The 22,348-nt window shown below is 42.9% G+C and overlaps 1 protein-coding gene across 1 annotated transcript in view; it reads right to left on the bottom strand.

Annotated features, from left to right (window-relative positions):
* Positions 1-4,867, bottom strand: part of LOC143289414 (endoplasmic reticulum mannosyl-oligosaccharide 1,2-alpha-mannosidase-like) — a 28,901-nt gene extending 24,034 nt beyond the window's left edge. The window contains exons 1-2 of the mRNA XM_076598378.1: positions 4,689-4,867; positions 915-1,232 (exon numbers count right to left, since the gene is read on the bottom strand). Of these exons, the coding sequence (XP_076454493.1) occupies positions 915-1,232; positions 4,689-4,778 (408 nt within the window). The 5' untranslated portion in view covers positions 4,779-4,867. The remainder of the gene's footprint in view (positions 1-914; positions 1,233-4,688) is intronic.
* Positions 4,868-22,348: the final 17,481 nt, after the last annotated feature.

The raw sequence follows: 22,348 nt of genomic DNA, 5'->3' as shown, positions 1-22,348 counted from the left end.
CACATAAGCACAGTGTGAAGCATCGTAGTATATCAGAACGCGACAGTGAACGACAGGAAAATGTTTGACAATGGAATGGAAGAATTTTAAGAATATAATACACACACACACATACACATACATACACATGATATATATATATATTTTTTTTATATAGATATATATAGATGGATCAAAAATATATATAAACTCACAACCACATGAACGAGGGAGTGTGTTTGTGTGTGAGCGCGAGCATAATCATCTCAATACAAGCACTTGTATGCCTGCAGTATGTGTAAAGCCCTACTGGAGTTCGGTTTGTATAATGGTTTCAAATTAAAGGTATAATAAATGATCCCTTCTCCCCCCCCCCCCCCCCCCCTCCCCCACTTCCTCCAATATTCCCAGTGACCCTGGCACACTTGGTAACATTACTTCCTTTGCGTTAGCTGTGCTTGACTATGTGAATATATATATGTATGTGTACATAACTATATGCATGTATATGAATGTGTATTGTGTGTGCGTGTGTTTATGTAAATTTGTGCCTGCCTATGTGTGCGTATGTGTTAGGGTAGCTGTTAGATACACGTGTATGTTAAAATGTATGTATGCAGCGTGTGTGTGTGTGTGTGTGTGTGTGTGTGTGTGTGTGTGTAACATAGATATAGTGTTTTATGTTAACAAAAGCGTTTTTGAAAAGCACCTACAGTAGATTTCTGGACAGTGTGCTATATAAGTATCCATTATTATTATTATTATTATTATGACTAATAAAGTCATATTCTATTCTGCTCCGTTCCACAAAGGACCGATGGATCAGCTGTAATTCTGTAAAAAAAAAAAAAAAAACCAAACAAACAAAACACACACACACACACACACACACACACACACACAAAACACACCAAAAAAACCACCCAACAACTCACCTCCAAATCCTTCAGCCTCTGATCGGCCTTCTCCCGTAATTCCTTCAGCTTTTCCCCCTGAGGAGAGAGCTTCTCCTCCTCCTCCAGACTCATGTGCTGCTCCTCCTCACCCCAATGATGCCCCCCCTCCTCCTCCCCCTCGCCCTCCTTCCCCAGGCGACCCGGGTCCAGCCGGTGCCGCCTGCCTATCTCCATCTCCATGGAGTCCCCCTCGATGTCCTCGAACCACAGGGGCAGGAAGTACGCCGAGCACAGGAGGCACAGCACCACCAGCGTCAGAATGATCGTCCGCTGCAGCCGCGACAGGCGGTACCACGACTGAAAAATGGGGGGAAAAGCAGCGAAAGGTGGTGTGGTGTTTTTTTTTGTGTGTGATTGATATAGATGCTTAGTTACTGATAAATTTAGACATTACCTGTCCTCAGCGAAAGGTGGTGTGTTTTTTGTGTGTGTGTGATTGATATGGGTGCTTAGTTACTGATAAATTTAGACATTACCTGTCCTCGGTCAAAACAGCAAAAGGTAGGGTTTCTGTGACTGATATGGATACTTAGTTAATTGGCAAAAGGAGGAGTTTGTATTATACTCCATGTTTGGTGATACATATACTTACCATGTCAAACTGATGCAAACTAGGCCTATCGGTTTGCTCTGCTTGGCCAAATTTCGCGCGGCTAACAGTGAAAAGACGACCCGTCTTGCCTGGTCCACTCTTAGCCAATCAAACGCCTCTAAAAGCTATAAGCGCTGAATCATTCCTTTGGCCAAGGCTCTCCACGCCATCTTGTCAGGTTTTCGCTCTGTCTCGTCTTACGCTTTTTTTGGCTATTAAGCGTATTCATTTGGCCTTATTTTGCTGCATGCAGCATTACCTGTCCTTGGTCAACGACAAAGCTGCAGTTATCGTCATCCTGAAAGAGGAAGAAGCGAAAGGGGGGGGGGGGGATTTCTGTGATTAATACTGACGCTTAGTTATTGATACATTTATACATTACCTGTCCTCTGTCAGAGACAAAGCTGTAAGTGCTCTATAAAACATTACCTGTCCGCGGTCAACATTACCTGTCCTCAGTCAAAGGCAAAGCTGTAAGTGATCTATAAAACATTACTTGTCCGCGGTCAACATTACCTGTCCTCGGTCAAAGGCAAAGCTGTAAGTGCTCTATAAAACATTACCTGTCCTCGGTCAGAGACAAACAAAGTGCTTTATAAAACATCAGCTGTCCGTGGCCAACATTACCTTTTCTCGGTCAAAGACAAAGCTGTTGTCATCATCCCCTGAAAGGGGGGAAAACAGCAAGAGAAGTTTTTTTTGGTGATTAATATTGACGCTAAGTTATCGATACATTCATACATTACCTGTCCTTGGTCAAAGACAAAGCTGTAAGTGCTCTTTTAACTACTAGAGTCATTTGCACAACAGGCTGCCTACCAAGGCAGAGTTGTCTGAGAGAAGTCTTTAGCTGGCACTCATCATTCTTTTCTTGAGTCATTCAGTCAGGCTTCAGTCGTGCGTGTGTACACACACACACACTCACACACACACACACACACACACACACACACACACACACACACACACACACACAGTTGGCTTATCTAAGATAAGGTTAAGTTGATTTTTCTGGCACAAAGTCATCTTATGCAGAAAGTCTGTTTGAACAGTAACTGAGTAAGACAATTGAAAATTAAAAAAAACAAAAACAAAACAAAACAAACAAACAAAAAAAAAACCCCCAAAGGATGTGATCAGTCTGATTATTTCTCCAACTGTATTGGTATGTGATTATTTTGAAGGTTTATCAGTATATATATATATATATGTATCATTTTGTGAATCTCAGTTGCATGCAGGCTACAGTAATTCCAATTTAGCTATTGGGTATACGTCTTTAGGGATGGGGCATATGATTCTCATTTTCCCTCTCTTTTTCTTTATTTCCCCTTTCCAACCTTTGTTGCTGTTGTTGTTGTTGTTGTTGCTGCTGCTGCTGTTGACCCCCCCCCCCCCCCAACCCCCAACACCCCCTCTGCCCCCCTATCCCCCACCCCTTCATTTTATCACATTGGTTCATCAATCCTTCACTGGTTCTCTCTTCTTCTTTTTTCTATTTGTTTTCAACCATATGTACAAAGCTTGCACTCTGTGAGCAGTTTTATTGCATTGCTTGTGGCATGCAGGATTCATATCCTTCTCTCTCATGGACAGTTAATATTGAATGGACATGACTGATGACTTACATAATTTACACAATACAAAATACATTCATGTATATATCCTCCCTCTCTCTCTCTCTCTCTCTGAGCTCAGTCTCAACATATCAAATGTGAAAGGTCCATGAGCATTAAAGTCTAGTGGCACTACTGATATCAATTTAATTTTCCTGTGATTGAAACATGGCTTTGGTCACACAGATGGGGGTGGGGGAAAAAAGTCTGCAGGCAAAAAAAAAAAAGAAAAAAAAAAAGCTTTTAATTTTCATAATAATAATTCTATCTGGTAAAATAACAGTGTTACTTTTCAAGTAGGAAGCGATCCCTTCTTCAGGTAGAAGACAACAGCAGTAACTTCAGTAACTCATGTGCAAGTAAGTGTTACAAAGTCAGTTAACTTTGAATAGTCCCCCCCTCCCTCCCCCCCCCCCCTCCATATTTTTGCACAACATTATTTTCCAACTCCAGATCATACAAAATAATGTCACTTAACACCAAACACAGTACTATATGAAGATCAATTTATACTTGTAATCAACAACATAAGGTGGGAGTATTATTAGAGACAAATGGTGAAACAAGCTTTTACAATTAAGGATGCAATCCATGACTTGTTGATAGAAAATTCAGTGCCAAGTAAAAATAAAAACAACAAGAACACATGTATAGCACTGATCTGAGAAGTGGCCCTAAACATTTTACCACAGCCATCTTTGTATCGTAAAACTGGTTTACCTACCTATCATTCATACATCTCATCTTCTGTGTACTGCCCGGCTTTGAACACCAATTCAGTGGCCAACTTACATTGGAAGAGACACTGTCACTAACAACAGGACCAGGGTCTTGGATGTACATGGTCATATCATGATCCAGTCGCTCCAGATCCAGATCCAGATACCAGAACTGACACAAGTGACACATCATGGCTCGCACGTTTTCCAGCGCTGGTTTCTTACAGGATCTACAAATGGTTGTGTCATTGTGAAGATCTTTTTCACTTTTCACAACCACCGCTGTCACCCTCCGCTGCTCGTCCTAACACAGAACCATTGCTACACAAAGCACTGCCGCTCCTGTTTCTGATCAAAAGAGACGGAGAGTCTGGCATTGTATTCTGCATCCCCAACAAGGCTTCAGTGCTGTGAACTGTAACTGGAGAAATATACATATTAAGTATATTTATAATTCTGTCACCTGACTCTGAAAACTGAGACAACCACACCCACATCTTCCATTGCTCCCCCCACCTCTCTAAAATCAATAGCTAACTGCAGCAAAGTTTCCCACCTGGTCATTAGATCTACTGTCAGTATCACACTCACAGTGCTGTCTTTAATCGATCGAATAACACTCGTGATGAAGACCAGCAAAACTAATCACACACACGCACGCACGCGCGCGCTCACACACACACACACACACACAGAACTGGGTTGGGAGAGCGGGGTAGGGGGTGAGGGGGGACAACGGACAAAGCAACATACACATGACAAGCTGGTTGTTTAGGAAGCATTTTATCTAATTCGGGATCACTGGTCTTCGAAGTTAGGTCCTTACCCGAAGACACGACTGCTTTTTCCTCTTCGAAACATCTTCCCTGTCTCCAAGCCCGATGTGCAGAGCTGTGAAATCCCGTCGACTGGACATTTTGATGTAATCATAGGATTAAGTCTGTACCACACACTTTGCGAGCAGCCAGCTGTCCTCAGCCTACCATTCTACACGAACAAGACAGTCCTCTGTCGCCGTGTCGTTTTTCTGTTGGGGCTTTCGCACTGACATGGAAGTGGATAGGGGAAACCACTCTGCCTGAATACTTGACGTCTGCTTCACTGATCGGTCATTTGAGCCAAAGGCACTCAAAATTCATATATCTCAATATTCTAGTGTCAATGTTTGAGCACGTACCGGAACACAAACATCACATTAAATCATCATATATCTGGTGCTGTCAGCTGTTTCATGTGAAGCCCTACGCTCCCTTTCCATTGGATTGTCGGTGTCGTAGTGGTGTGTGTGTGTGTGTGTGTGTGTGTGTGTGTGTGTGTGTTCGTTCGTTTATTTATTTATAGTCTGTTCATCTAAGATGATGATATTAGACTGAAAATAAATGATATTATTACTATTATTTGGATTATTATCATTTCTATCATAGTGTGTGTGTCAGTGTGTGTGTGTGTGTGCGCGCGCGCGCGTGTGTGCGTGTGTCAGTGTGTGTGCAGTGTGTGTGTGTGTGTGTGTGTGTGTGTGTGTGTGTGTGTGTGTGTGTGTGTGTGTGTTATAACAACAACAACAACAACAACAACAACAACAACAACAATAATAATAATAACAATAATAATAAGAAGAAGAATGATGACGATGATTGTGATGATGATGATAATAATGATAATAATAATAATGTTGGTTTTATTCATTACACTTGATTGAACCATCATGTAGTGGTCAGACTTTCAACCACTTTATTCTGTTCAACCGCATCTTAATATACAGGAGAAAGGGGTCCGTCTATACACACAAAGAGAACAAGATCGAGTTGAACTGAAGTGGTGTGTACAGTTCCCCCGCGGTCCGATTCATCAGTGCAAGTCAGTGACACCTGAAGGGCAGAGACAAAAGATCGAGAGTAGTCTATAGAGCCATGGCGATGTATGACAGACTTGGTACTACCAAATGATTCGTCCTGACTGAGGCAGCTCAAGGAGAAATACCGCCGCAAACAACATAGTGGTCTGTAGTGGCATCACCTTTGTTCATCCGACAAATCATTTTGATATGGTGGACAACTGAACAACTTTAACTGAGGCCTCTGAACAATCCTTGAGGAGCTAATGAGGTTGTCCACCGAAGTTCTTCATCATCATCATGGTCATACAGCCGAGTTCACGAGGGTCACTTCGGTCATGAGTTAGACATAGATCGAAATGACCCCTCCCAGCCCTTCCACTGAATCAGTCGTCTAATAGTGTCACACGTAACAGAGCCGTTCAGTCAGTCAAGACCAGGTCAAAGATATAATGGACAAGACCTTTTGTGAAAATTCTCTGCTGTAAAAAAAAATAAATAAAAATTAAAAAAGAAGAAGAAGGAGAAGAAGAAAAGCGACTTACGAAGATATGTTTACACAAAACACCTGGCGCACGTCTTCGGAAACACAAGCTTCGTGCAGGTCGTTCAGCGGATGGGAGATAAATATGTACAAACGACTTAAAATACTGGTGTAGTTAGCTCCCTTCAATTGCGAGACCACCGTCAACATACGCGCAAGTGCTTTGGCAAGCTGGTAGTTTCGCTTCTTTTGAGTGGCGGTGTATGTGCACGTGCAAAACAAGAAATGAATTAAATCAGACTCCCATCTGCGAACTGCTCTTCAAGGGTTCTGAACTATTTCTGGTGTTTAATTAGAAGCTTCTGTTCATTTTTCTGTTTTGTTTCTCAAGTTTCTGCCGGAGTCTGCACTGACGGCCATGAATTTATCCTCTAACAGATGCTGCTGATTCGAACCAGGGCGCACGGATTCTCTCGCTTCCTAGGCGGATGCGTTACCTCTAGGCCATCACTCCACTAGACTGATGACTGGTGGGATGATCTTTGACTCGTCACTGCACAAGAATTAGTGTGCTGAATAAATGTGTGTCATTCTTCTTCTTCTTCTTTTTCATCATCATCATCATCATCATCATCATGATCGTCATCATCACCATCTTCTTCTTCCTCTTCATCATCATCATCATCATCATCTTATTATTATTATTATTATTATTATTATTATTATTATTATTATTATTATTCAGGATCGCATTCTGACAGTTGGAATTCAGCTTCTTAACGATGCGATTTGGTAGAAAAACTGTTGTGATGGTGAAAATGAACAATGTCAAACGTTGTGTGACCGTTTTATCCCCACCATTATAATAGTAGGCAGTCATTCTACGTTTCCGGGAGTTGATATTCAGTTGATTTACGAAGGTATTACTCACTGGAGTTGTGTCTGTGTGTGTGTGTGTGTGTGTGTGTGTGTGTGTGTGTGTGTGTGTGTGTTTGGGTTTTTGTACAGTGTGTCATTTCATTTCTGTTCCGTGTCCTTAGTGGAGATACTGGGCGCAAATTATGGTTGACTTAAAAAACAGATAAACTAACGTGTGGAAATGTCAAATTACGTGAGCACTTGATCCTCAGCCTGCATAGTCGCCAGACCTTGAGTGGTGGTCTGGACTCTAGTCAATCTGATGAGACGAAAACCGAGGTCCCATGTGCAGCATGCACTTAGCGCACGTAAAAGAACCCACGGCAACAAAAGGGTTGTCCCTGGCAAAATTCTGTCGAAAAATCCATTTCGATAGGAAAAACAAATAAGACTGCACACAAGAGAAAAAAAAAAGAAGAAGAAGAAGAAGAAGAAAAGAAAAAAAAGAAAAAAAAGAAAAGAAAAAAAGGGGGGTGGCGCTTCTCAGTGTAGCGACGCGCTCTCCCTGGGGAGAGCAGCCCGAATTTCACACAGAGAAATCTGTTGTGACAAAGAAGAAAAAAAGAGAGAGAGAGAGAGAGAGAGAGAGAGAGAGAGAGAGAGAGAGAGAGAGAGAGAGAGAGAGAGACTCGGAGATAGAGAGAGAGAGAGAGAGAGAGAGAGAGAGAGAGAGAGAGAGAGAGAGAGAGAGAGAGAGAGAGAGAAATACAAATACTAAGTACAAATACAAATACCCTCGTGAAATATAAATTCGTTTCGTTTCGTAACCTGAATACCACCATACACAGTTATGCCCTGGTTCGTTCTAATCGCTATTCTTGCAGCACTAAACAACTCACAGGCGGCCATCAAAGCAAGGTTGCCATGAAGCCACCCACAAAAGATGGCCCTGCACTGCCGCTCTTTAGTCAGCCACGGTGTTGCCGCCTAGTGTTTAGTCTGCCGGTGGTGTTCATGCAGTGTTTAGTCCTGCCATGTTTTGGACTCAGCGTTTTACAGGACACACACAATCCGCGACTGTGGATCACAGTAACTGCCTCGCCCCGGAGTTAGACTCGTGATCCCCCGGAGGGGGAAACCAACACCCTTCTCTTCCAGCGCAGATCTGTTAGTCTGTAAGTCAGCATCGAGGGACTTTAACTCACTCAGTACGGCCAGTCCTCTCTTCTCCTCTACACAGACCCCTCGGATGTCCAGTGGGTGTCTGAATGACCCAACCTTTAGCTTCCGTCGTCAGAATTGTGGTATTCTTTGTCAACATTCACCTCTTCAGTATAAGAGCCTTCCGCTTGCAATATTTTGATGGTGGTAATTGGGGTGAAACGCTGTTAACGTCGTCTCTTTCGCCGTTCGTATGGAAAGAGTTAACTGGATCTCAGCACAGGCATGAAAGTGACGGGAACATGGGGACCGTGGTTAATAAATTAACGAGGTTAGAGCGGGGAAGGAAGGAGACTAGAACCTGAGACATTGTTTATTCTTTTTGACGGGCGCAATAGCCGAGTGGTTATAGCGTTGGACTTTCAATCTCAGGGTCCCGGGTTCGAATTTCGGTAACGGCGCCTGGTGGGTAAAGAAAGGGTGGAGATTTTTCCGATCTCCCAGGTCAACATGATTATGTGCAGACCTGCTAGTGCCTGAACCCCTTTCATGTGTATACGCAAGCAGAAGATCAGATACGCACGTTAAAGATCCTGTAATCCATGTCAGCGTTCTGCGGGTTATGGAAACAAGAACATACCCAGCATGCACACCCCCGAAAACGGAGTACGGCTGCTTACATGGCGGGGGAGATAAACAAACGGTCATACACGTAAATTGTTGCATGTATGTGTGTATGTGCGCGTAACTGAGACCTGATCAAACGAATGATGAGCTCCAAAATGACAGCCGTCAGTCGGCTCTACCCAAGTAGGCAGCCTGTTGTGCAAATGACTCCGTGTTTGTAAAAAGCTTAGAGCTTTTTTTTTTTTTTTTTTTTTTTTTTTTTTGCTGTCCCATCATCTGCACCGTTTCAGTGGCATTACTCCCACGCCGCTCATTTAGATTCCCCCATACACGGCCACTCCCGGGTTCGTCCGTCGCAGTTACAGCGTCGGCAGTCCACAGGGAACCATCGATGTTAGGTCGCCAGGAGGCCACACACCAGAGGAGACCCTGCACTGCTGCTGAGTCACTTCGGTGGTGTTTAGTGGTGCCTGTTCTGTTTTAACGTACTTAGGACACCACCTACTAAGCCCCCCTACTAACGACAATAATGGCTTAGTCGCGGAGCCAGACTGAGTGAGCGTCCCTCCCAAGGCTTAGAGCTTGGTTTCCGACCAAGATAGGCGCTCTATAAGTATCCATGTAAAAGTATCCATATCAAATCAAAAGCATCAACATGACATTGCTGAGCCAGGAAAGCCTGTATACTGTGGTGATGTGCGGGCCAGAAGTTTTATTTCTCCCCCCCCCCCCCCCCATCCCCCGACCCACTCCCCCACCTCCACTTGACCACGAGAGGTGTGTCTGGGTGCTAGCCATTTGGATGAGATGATGAACCAAGGTCCTGTGGGCAACATCCAGTTAGCGCACGCCAAGAAAAAAAAAGAAAAAAAAGAAAGACCCATGACAACAGACGTGTTGTCCCTGACAAAATGCTGCAGAAAAATTCACTTTGATGGTAAAATCAGATATATATATATATATATGTGTGTGTGTGTGTGTGTGTGTGTGTGTGTGTGTGTGTGTGTGTGTGTGTGTGTGTGTGTGTGTGTGTGTGTGTGTGTGTGTGTGTGTGTGTGTGTGCGCCTACAGACGTGAAATACTCTCTCTAGGGTGAGCAGCCTGAATTCTATTGCGGGAAATCTGTTGTGATAAAATGTAATACACTATAACACAGTACAATATAGCGCAATACAATACAATGTAAATGCGACGCGCACACGCACGCACACACACACACACACACACACACACACACACACACTCACACACACACACACACACACACACACACACACACACACACACACACACACACACACACACACACACACATATATATATATATATATATATGCATTCCCTCTTTCTCTCTCTCTCTCTCTAAGTATATAGAAAACATACACACACACACACACACACACACATATATATATATATATATATGTATATTACACACACACACACACACACACACATATATATATATATATAGAGAGAGAGAGAGAGGGAGAGACAGAGAGAGAGAGACAGAGACAGAGAGAGATAGACAGAAACAGAGACAGACAGACAGAGATAGTGACAATGACAATAACAATGACAAAGGTTTACTTCTTAGGCCTTTGGCCTGTAACAAGGGAGTATACTACGAACAGAAAATATGAATGATAAATCATGAGAATGAATGAATGAATGAATGGTTTATTCATATAGGCCATTGCCCCTCATGAAAGGGTGTCAGACAAAAACATATGTGAGAAGAAAAAATAAAATAAAATAAGCAAGACAAATATCATAAGTTGTCATGCAGTATACACTTAACTAAGTAGTACACAGCAGATAAATGACAACACGCCTATTTAACTGAACTCAATAAAGTAATCGTGTCATCAGAAGTGGCACAAGCTTAATAAATGAATTTTACGATGTAAGAGTGGATCGAAGCTTAAACGCTTTGTACAGATAAATTGAGAAATTTCTGATAGTTTGTTCGTGTGTAGATGCCATAAGTAGCGATAATCTAAACTGACTAGGGAACTTAAAAAATTTCAACGGTATGTATTGCATTCTTAAGTCATACATAACAGGACAGGATAGAACAAAGTGCACTTCATTTTCCTTCCCCTTCTTACACAGTGGACATAATAAATCAGACTCATCATGTACTTTATAACGGTGACTATGTTCTGCAATTTCCGAAATACCAAGTCTAAATCTAGTCATTATATCCTTTAAATGTTTATCTATATTCATCAATAAATAGGTTTTGACATCGGGTATAGTACAAAAGGTTTTATAGGCATTAAATCTTTCACTGTTGTTAACATGGAAATCCCATTCTTGCCATCTACAAGCAATAAGTCTTTCTTTAAAAGTCCGAAGAAACTCATCAATCCCCTCTACACCTTGATTAAGCCATACATACCCAAATCCAAACATAAACAGTTTACAGCGTATACTTGTAGCCCAGTTTCTTTTGCCACGCGCATCAAGATCAAATAACATTTTATAGGCTTTATGAGGCAGTCTAGATTCATGCATTCTCAGTAACTTTAACCAATACTTAATGCATTTTATAACTGAATTTATATAGATAGGATATCTGTTTGTTTCCCCGTATATCAAATCATTGGGAGTTCGCTCTTCTACGCCTAAGAACTTCTTAAGTGCAAATAAATGTATCTTTTCACACTGAAATGCAGCTTTATCGAGTCCCCATAATTCGGCACCATATTGGACTATTGGTTGAATCTGTGAGTCAAACAGCTTTAAATATATGTTTAAAGAATTACATTTCAGTTTCGATAATTTCTGTAAAATATACAATAAAGCGTTTTTTCCCCTACTGTTAAGATCGCTACAGGCTGCCCCAAAACTCAACTTTGTGGAAAAGTAAATTCCTAAGTATTTATATGCATTAATAACTGGCATTACAACGCCATTATAAAACCATCTTTCCCTGGCAGCTAAATACCCTCCTTTCCTGAATACAACGATATTGCTTTTATTCATGTTTACTTTTAAACGTAGAGCTGAAGCCGCATGATATAAATTGTTAAGCTGTGTTTGTAAACCTATCACAGTTTCGGATAATAAAGCAACATCATCAGCTAATAACAGTATAAATAATTCAAAATAATTAGGCATAAATGTTGCTCCATGTCTACCTTCTCTGATTACTTCTAATGCTATCTCATTAATAAATAAGGAAAACAGAACAGGACTGCAAACATCACCTTGCTTTACACCACGGGTACAATTAATGTAATCTGTTAATCTGGCACCACATCTAATTCTGGCTTTAACATTAGTATACATACTATAGATACAACGAAAAATCTTACCCTTAATACCGCTTTTCAAAAGAATAGGCCATAATAAATTTCTCTCTATGGAATCAAAAGCTTTTTCAAAATCAATAAAGGCCACATACAATTTACGATTAAAAGAAAATTGTTTTTGTATCGGTGCCAATAACGTGAACATGTGATCAACAGTTGAATAACCTCTTTTAAATCCTGCTTGATGTTCACCTGTCAAATTATGTTCATTTATCAGTTCTTGGAGTCTATTATTTATAACTGCACTATACAACTTGCTACTTACATCACATAATGTTATACATCTATAATTACCTGGATTATTTATATCACCTTTTTTAAACAAAGGGAGTACAATAGAGTCTGTCCAATTTTCCGGAAAAGTACCTTCATCAAATAAGACATTAAAAAGCTTTACGAAAAAGTCAGCCACTCTATCCCCAGCATATTTTAACATTTCCCCAATTACCCCATCTGGTCCAGCAGCTTTACTATTTTTTAAATTTCTAATAACAAGTAATACCTCTTCTTTTGATATTGGCCGGTTCATGTAATCAATGTCCCCTTCATTATCATCATTGTGGTTTTCATCAATACCATCTTCAGTTATAAAAGATACATCTGCAGATGTCTCTAATTCAAGTAAACTTTTAAAATGCATAAACCAGTCGTCGACTGTTAAATTATTCCTAACCTGTTTCTTTTTAAATGAAATTTTATGTACAGCATCCCAGAATTCTCTTTGATTATTTACCGCACTGATAAGCTTATCCAGTAACAAATCATTGTATTCCTTTTCTTTTCTTTTTATCAAATTTTTATACTCTCTTCTTGCCACGCAATAGGCATCACTATCATCTTTATCTTTGGTCCGATTAAATATCCTTAGCAATTTTTTCGCTTTTAACTTGCTAGTTTTACATTCATTGTCGTACCAGTCGCTGTGTTTATCATGCATTGCCAGATTATTTTTTCTTTTCATACATTCCGCATGCACTTTAAGACAGTCATTAAGCATGTTCAAAGCAGCATCACAATCAAAGTCAATCAATTCAATTGCACGATCAAGTAACAGTACTGTTTCATCAGAGTTCATTGCCTGTGTAAAAGTATATTGTAAATCAGTGTTCCATACACATTTTTCTATAATATGTTTTTCATCTGATATGTGCACATGTGTTTCATTTCTTGTGTCTGCAAAACTTAAATACAATTCAATGGGTTGATGATCCGACTCAATTCTTTCTGATACTATCAATTTACAAGAGGAAAAAACACTGATAAACAAATCCATAGATAACAAAAAATAATCATTAACACTGCTACCTGTGTCTGATATATATGTATACTTACCCTCAGTGTCCCCATTACATATACCATTCATTATACACAAACCAAGTGCAGTACACATACTTAGCAGATATTTGCCATAGTTATTAACAACACAGTCAGCTGATTTTCTACGGCTGCTAATGAATGCATGACTATTTTTAAATTGATTACAATGGACATCAATGCCATTTAAAAAATCCTGAGAAAGGTTGGAAATTCTACTGTTTAAATCGCCAGACAAAATAACATGTGCATCATTAAACTCAAGCATACAGTCAAAAAGACAGTCTTCAAGTGCGCTTATACCATTTTCAATATCGAAGTAAGTATAATACGGTGAGCCCTCAGGTGGAACATAAGAACACACATATATGACATCTTCCGGTAAACCAAACAATTTTTTATCAATTAGAAACACTAGACTATTAGGAGATTTCATCTTAATTTCTTTAACGTAAGGAATAAATCTGTTTCTGATAAGACATAGTATACCACCTGAGCGCCTTCCCTGTTTGGTAAATTTAACAGCTGGTTTACCAAAGACAGTATAATCGTCAAATGCAATACATCGAAAGTCTTCTATAAAGGTTTCAACCATGCATATGAAATCAAATTCTAACACAAATGATAGAAAATCTTTGTCACTTATTTTGGAGAAAAGTCCATTTACATTCCAGTGCAGGAACGAAAAACAAAGTCCGTGCTCTCTAGAGCCGCCACAGTCATCAACACGTAGCTCTCTGTCACTCACACACTCTCTTCCTTTTAGCCTCGCTTGTGCACTTTTTTCAACTCGTTCATTCATCATGCCACAAATCACACTGTTCTCACTCTCCTTGTTAACAGTTTCGTTTTGAAATGACCCCTCAGCAGGACTAACAACGTCAACTTCTCTCAGTGGTGGACATTTTTGTACTTGGGAAAGATGATCAACATCACTTTCTGCATAACCATTACATATAGTTCTCATCACATCTCCACCGGAAACATCATTATAAACAACATCATTACAAACAACAACAGGCTCACCAATCATAACGTTCAGATTGTCAGAATTAAACACATTTCTTTCATCATGATTCACATCGGTCACCCACCCCTGAGCCCTCGTGGATTCAATGTTTACATTGTCAACCGGTTCATAACTCACTGTGCTCTTGTCACTGACCTCGTTCCTGTCCACTGGTTTTGCACAGCTATCTCGTGCACGGTTTTCAGTTGTCACCGGTGTCGAATTGGGCCGGCCACCCCCCTAGTCAGTCCCCCTAAGAGAATCTCCCTCACCAAGATAGAACTTTTTCCCATCAATAAGGAGATGATCGAAGATCATAGTCGCTCGCTTCCCCTCGATAAATCATGAGAGAGAGAGAGAGAGAGAGAGAGAGGAGAGAGAGAGGAGAGAGAGAGAGAGCCCGGAGAGAGAGAGACAGAGACAGAGACAGACAGACGGAGAGACGGAGAGACAGAGACAGAGAGACAGAGATAGCGAGAGAGAGATCAAGACACAGACAGAGAGAGAGAGAGACAGAGATACAGACAGACAGACAGAGAAACACAGACACAGAGAGAGACAGAGAGAGAGAGAGAGAGAGAGACAGAGAGAGACAGAGAGAGAGAGACAGACACAGAGAGAGAGACAGAGAGACAGGCAGACAGAGACAGAGACAGACAGACAGAGAGACATAGAGAGAGAGAGAGACAGAGAGAGAGAGAGAGAGAGAGAGAGAGAGAGAGAGAGAGAGAAAGAGACAGACAGAGACAGACAGAGAGAAAAAGAGACAGAGAGACAGACAGAAGTAGGCAGTCCGCCGTCACAGAATGGTGTCGTGTAGGTGTAGTATGACTCACGCATCGCGTCATACCGTCAGTATTCAATCCACTGTGGTCGATAGGAACGTGGGGTTGAAGCTGACAGATGAAGCAGCTTTCTGTGAAGGTCCCAGTGATTTATGTGCTGTGGTTTAACTCTCTCCATACCTACGGCGAAAGAGACGACGCTAACAGCGTTTCACCCCAATTACCATCATCAAAATATTGCAAGCGGAAGGCACTTATACTGAAGAGGTGAATGTTGACAAAGAATACGACAATTCTGACGACGGAAGCTAAAGGTTGGGTCATTCAGACACCCACTGGACATCCGAGGGGTCTGTGTAGAGGAGAAGAGAGGACTGGCCGTACTGAGTGAGTTAATTCCCCATAAATCTGACAGATGGAGTGACGGGCGCAATAGCCGAGTGGTTGAAGCGTTGGACTTTCAATCTGAGGGTCCCGAGTTCGAATCTCGGTGACGGCGCCTGGTGGGTAAAGAAAGGGTGGAGATTTTTTCAACAAATGTGCAGACCTGCTTAGTGCCTGAACCCCCTTCGTGTGTATACGCAAGCAGAAGATCAAATACGCAACATTAAAGAGCCTGTAATCCATGTCAGCGTTCGGTGGGTTATGGAAACAAGATTATACCCAGCATACACACCTAGTACCTCCGAAAGCGGAGTATGGCTGCCTACATGGTGGGGTAAAAACGGTCATACACGTAAAAAAAAAAAAAAAAAAAGCCCACTCGTGCACATGCGAGTGAATGTGGGAGTTGTAGCCCACGAACGCAGAAGAAGAAGAAGACATAGGGAGTGTTTGGTGGAACTGTGTTTTTTTTGTTTTCGTTTATAATAATAATAATAATGGTATTTATATAGCGCTGAATCTTGTGCAGAGACAAATCAAAGCGCTTTCGCTCCAGTCATTCACACGCATGCATAACTCTAAAACTGTAGAAACTAAAGACAAGGAAGGGCAGGCAAGGGGGGGGGGGGGGTATTTTGGGAAGAGGTGGGTTTTAAGACCAGACTTGAAAGAGCTGAGTGTGGAGACTTGACGAAGCGAAAGAGGAAGTTCATTCCAATCGCAAGGTCCAGAGACAGAGAAAGAACGGCGGCCAACAGTCGAGTGTTTGAATCTGGGTATGCGTGTTGTGTTGTGTGAGTGAATAAAGTGTTGAGACTTTTTTTTTTTTTTTTTTTTTTTTTTTTTTTACATGGTGTGCCCTGCTGGTTTTCTGGTATGAAGTCTGAGGCTCGATTTATTGTTTCTTCTCTCTCTCCCCCCCTCTCTCTCTCCCTCTCTCTCTCAACAATAGCTGAAGTGTAAGTGATACTGGTGATGGTAGTAGTAATTTTAGTATCAATTACAACTGTCTACGTGGATTTGATGATAACAACAATGTGGCTTTTAGTCATCAGGTTGTCGATACTGATGACATATTCGCCCCTCTCTCTCTCTCTCTCTGTGTCTCTCTCTGATCCATCTGTCAATGTGTGTGTGTGTGTGTGTGTGTGTGTGTGTGTGTGTGTGTGTGTGTGTGTGTGTGTGTGTGTGTTCTTTATTACATTCCTTCTGCAGGACTTCTTTCTGTTTTTTTCCTTCTTCTTTCTTTCTTTCTCCCCTTTTCATTTAATTTTTCGTGTTGTTGTAATTGATGTAGATTAGCAAGGACAGATTGGAAGAATGGGCCATGCCTAAAATCTTAATCCTTGAATAAAAAACGTTTTGAGTTCTGAGTTCTGAGTTCTCTCTCTCTCTGTCTCTCTCTTTGTCTCTCTCTTTGTCTCTCTCTCTCTTAAGATTGTCACTGGCGTACTTTGGAATAGCTGAGTCCTAGCCTTGGTGCGTCATATGACATACAGAATACTTTATTGTATTCAATAACAGAAATTGATGCATGGTGCAGAACACGTGAACACTACAAGAGAATCACTGAACACGTGAACACTACAGGAGAATCACTGAACACGTGAACACTACAAGAGAATCACTGAACACGTGAACACTACAAGAGAATCACGAGAATCACTGAACACGTGAACACTACAAGAGAATCACTGAACACGTGAACACTACAAGAGAATCACGAGAATCACTGAACACGTGAACACTACAAGAGAATCACTGAACACGTGAACACTACAGGAGAATCACTGAACACGTGGACACTACAAGAGAATCACTGAACACGTGAACACTACAAGAGAATCACTGAACACGTGAACACTACAAGAGAATCACTGAACATGAGTACACTAAATAAGCAGCTTTCACACCCATTATCTAACCTTGCTGCGCACAGTCGCCAACTTTTTCAGCCGATAATTTCACCGTTCATCACACTAGTCATCACCATCATCATCATCATCATCATCATCTTCTTCTTCTTCTTCTTCCACTGGACGACCAACATCACTGTGTTGATGAAAACTGTCGTGTTGTGGGAGGTTGCTTTTGGGAGCAATCCAGCTGGGCTACCGAGGGATGTGCTGTTCACTGATGGGGGAGATGGGGCACACAGTCCACTGGTGTGTTCGCACCTTCAGCTAGGCCAGTCCGGCTACCGTAGCGGTCCCCGGGAATACACCCTACCGGCACAGCCCTAGCCTTCAGTGAGCAGCGTGGACACACATCGCGACGTCACTGAATATGACGAAGGCTGACACGCTCGGGTCTGTTCTGCGTCAGAATAATGCACATTTTAGTCAATAGTGAATAAGAGAGAGAAATATTGATTGATTGATATGGATACTTATATAGCGCCTATCCTCGGCCGGAGACCAAGCTCTAAGCGCTTCACAAACACGGAGTCATTTTCACAACAGGCTGTCTACCTGGGTAGAGCCGATTGACGGCTGCCGCTGGGCGCGCTCATCATTCTTCTTCTTCTTCTTTGTTCGTGGGCTGCAGCTCCCACGTTCACTCGCATATCACACGAGTGGGATTTTACGTGTATGACCGTTTTTACCCCGCCATGTAGGCAGCCGTACTCCGTTTTCGGGGGTGTGCATGCTGGGTATGTTCTTGTTTCCATAACCCACCGAACGCTGACATGGATTACAGGTTCTTTAACGTGCATATTTGATCTTCTGCATGCATATACACACGAAGGGGGTTCAGGCACTAGCAGGTCTGCACATATGTTGACCTGGGAGATCATAAAAATCTCCACCCTTTACCCAAAATGCGCCGTCACCGTGATTCGAACCCGGGACCCTGAGATTGAAAGTCCAACGCTTTAACCACTCGGCTATTGCGCCCGTCTGCTCGTCATTCGTTTCCTGTAAGATGCCAGTAAGAGTCACAGGTTCGGGCCTCCTGGGACCTTTCACTCAGTGTCACATGCGCTGTCTGTGTCTAGACAGAGCTGTGGAGACAAGACACGTGACACTAAATGAAGGCCTGGCTCTGGCAGCTATTCTTCAGCACTGCTCTTCTGGTGCTGGTTCGGTGCCTTCTCCACAGACATTGCCACTGGTCCTTGTATTCTTCTTCTTCTTCTTCTTCTTCTTCTTCTTCTTCTTCTTCTTCGTCTTCTTCTTCTTCTTCTTCTTCTTCTTCTTCTTCTTCTTCTTCGTTCGAGGGCTGCAACTCCCACGATCACTCGTATGTACACGAGTGGGCTTTTACGTGTATGACCGTTTTTACCCCGCCATGTAGGCAGCCACACGTATTCGGGGGTGTGCATGCTGGGTATATTCTTGTTTCCATAACCCACAGAACGCTGACATTGATTACGTGCGTATTTGATCTTCTGCTTGCGTATACACACGAAGTGTGTGTGTGTGTGTGTGTGTGAGGGGGTCAGGCACAAGCAGGTCTGCACATATGTTGACCTGGGAGATCGGAAAAATCTGCAACTTAGCCTCCTATGACGAGAAAAACATGGTGGCTGACATCAGCAGAATTTAACGAGAGTTTTTTTTGTTTTGTTTTTAACTCACTCTTCCACTCCTAACCACCCAGAACTACTCCACTCCGCAAGCGCAAATCAAGGTTGAAAGTTTAACCAGAACTCACTGTGTGTGTGTGTGTGTGTGTGTGTGTGTGTGTGTGTGTGTGTGTGTGTGTGTTTTGACGCTTCTTGAGTTCTTCCACTTCTTTATGGAAAACAAAGACACCTCTACTACTACTACTACTACTACTACCACCACCACCACCACCACCACCACCACCACCTCTACTACTACTTCTACTACTATTACTATTACTACTGCTACTACAGGCTGATATGTTAAACGTCTGCCAGGACAAGGTGACTCAGTCCTGAAGTGGCGACCACCCTGGAGGCGCGAGTTCGAACCTACTGAAGACCAGAAAAAAACAGAAAAGAAAAAAAAGAAAAGGCGGCAATACAAGGGCATCCAGGAGTCATGACCTGGGTGTGGCCCGGCCCCCTTAGAGTGTAAGGAGTTAATCAAGGGCCGAAACACTTGACTGAGGGTGGGGGCTTCTTCTCTGAAGACCTTGTACTGTCCAGCTCTCCCTAGAGTTTCTTATCACTACAGGCTATTAAGTTTAACTCACTCAGTACGGCCAGTCCTCTTTTCTCCTCTACACAGACCCCTCGAATGTCCAGTGGGTGTCTGAATGACCCAACCTTTAGCTTCCGTCGTCAGAATTGTGGTATTCTTTGTCAACATTCACGTCTTCAGTATAAGAGCCTTCCGCTTGCAATATTGGGGTGAAACGCTGTTAACGTCGTCTCTTTCGCCGTTCGTATGGAAAGAGTTAACGACGTACAGGCGTGACGCCATGAGATCAAGTTGTTTGGGGTTGAAGTCTAGCTCCCTGGGAGGTGGTGGGTCCGTCTAGAGTCCTGTGGGGGAGTGGGGGGTGGGGGTGGGTTCCTGGCTGTCGGCCTGGGCGAAATCCTGGCTGGCAGTCCGAGGAGGGACCCTCGCTTAACCTCTGTCTGTCTGTCTGTCTGTCTCCAGTCTTTTTACAGTGATAAAGATGTTCTAATTGTGTGCTATACTGGGAAGTCATTTACAGCTTAGTCTTTTGTGAAGGACTATGACTCTCAAACCAGGAGGCAGTGGCTCTTAGTGCTGCAGCCTTGGGGGCTAGTTGGCCTTTGAGAAACCGTCCAAACACCGACTGTCTGAAGACATCTCTTGGCCGAGAGAGTGGGGATGTAACTTGGGCAAGACACTCTCCATTATAATCAAATTCTAGCCCAGATAGTCGGGACAGCAGTTGCCTCCTCTGTTGTTCTGATGGTCATAGTCGGACACGACTGACTATCATATCATACATATTGTATTAGAGAACGGCCCGTTGTATAATGATGTATTGAATGAGGAAGGTGTGAATTTAGAAGAATGTCTTTTACATGCATTGCAAAACGAAGATGTCTACTTGCTGATTTTTGGATATCCTTATGCCAGAACTGAGAGTGAATAACCTTCAATCGAAAACATGTTTAATTATGTACACGAATGTGGTGGTGGTAATGATGATGATGATGATGGTGGTGGTGGTGGTGGTGGCGGTGTGTGTGTGTGTGTGTGTGTGTGTGTGTGTGTGTGTGTGTGTGTGAGCGCGTGTATGTGTGTGTGTGTGTGTGTGTGTGCGTGTGTGTGTGTGTGTGTTCACCAACAGACCACATACAGCGCATGGCTGCTTCAGGTGAGACCAGAGACAAATCGACTGTAGTGGCTCTGTTGGTGAATACATCAGTTGCTGAATCGCTGTTCAGAAATCGGGGCTTGTCATGTGAACGCTCAGCTTATATCAGAGACTGACATAAGCTTACAGCTGGGCTTATAACAAAGTGTGAGCTGTATGATCAATGCTTTCTCCATTGCAATGGGAAATCATTTACAGGTTAGTCTTTTGTGAAGGACTATGACTCTCAAACTAGGAGGTGCTGCACGCAGCCTTGGCGGCTAGTTGGCCTTTGGGAACCATCCCAACGCCGACTGTCCTTAAACCCTCTTGGCCGAGAGAGTGGGGATGTAACTTGTTCAAGACACTCTCCACTACAATCAAATTCTAGTCCAGGTAGTCGGGACAGCAGTTGCCTCCCTCTGCTGTTCTGATGGTCATAGTCGGACACGACTGACTATCATACATTCAGTAATTACAGCTTATCGGCAGTTATATTTTCAGTCCATCCATTCATCTTTGCACAGTCTTACACACAATCACGCAAAACACACAGATTTAGTGAAACGCACAGATTTTGAATCAAGTAAGATGGGAAGCTCTATCGATGAAATCTTCTTCTTCTTCCTCATTCGCCTCCCGTTAGATGAGCAGCCCGCTGTCCTCGACGAAGGCTGCCGTCCGTCGCAGCTCCTCTAGGGTGCCGTACAGCTTGGCTTCCACTGCTGTCGGTGTTGGCCAGTACTTCCTCCTGGATGCTGCATGCGTCGTACAGTCTTGAAGGATGTGGTCGGTTGTCATACGGAATACATACGAAGAGAAAGTCAGAGACAAAAAGAGTGACAGAGGATTCAGTTGTTGTTTTTTTCAGTTTCAGTTTCATGGAGGTGGCAGAGCGTGCGGACGCATATGGATGAGCCACACCACATCCTCTGGCAGTAGATGTCTAACATTCCTATGGTCCTCACGCACTCATCAGGGCTTGAGGCGTGTTTGTACTCAATGCGTGGATCTCATGGGGCTCCAGGCTTGTTTGTACTCAATGCGTGGATCTCATGGGGCTCCAGGCTTGTTTGTACTCAATACGTGGATCTCATGGGGCTTCAGGCTTGTTTGTACTCAATGCGTGGATCTCATGGGGCTCCAGGCTTGTTTATACTCAATGCGTGGATCTCATGGGGCTCCAGGCGTGTTTGGACTCAATGCGTGGATCTCATGGGGCTCCAGGCTTGTTTGTACTCAATGCGTGGATCTCATGGGGCTCCAGGCTTGTTTGTACTCAATGCGTGGATCTCATGGGGCTCCAGGCTTGTTTGTACTCAATGCGTGGATCTCATGGGGCTCCAGGCTTGTTTGTACTCAATGCGTGGATCTCATGGGGCTCCAGGCTTGTTTGTACTCAATGCGTGGATCTCATGGGGCTCCAGGCTTGTTTGTACTCAATGCGTGGATCTCATGGGGCT

This window comes from Babylonia areolata, chromosome 14 (genome assembly GCF_041734735.1).
Source record: "Babylonia areolata isolate BAREFJ2019XMU chromosome 14, ASM4173473v1, whole genome shotgun sequence".
Classification (NCBI taxonomy): Eukaryota; Metazoa; Mollusca; class Gastropoda; order Neogastropoda; family Buccinidae; genus Babylonia; species Babylonia areolata.
Note: the sequence above shows the minus strand (reverse complement) of the source record. Positions and strands in the feature narration are given on the sequence as shown.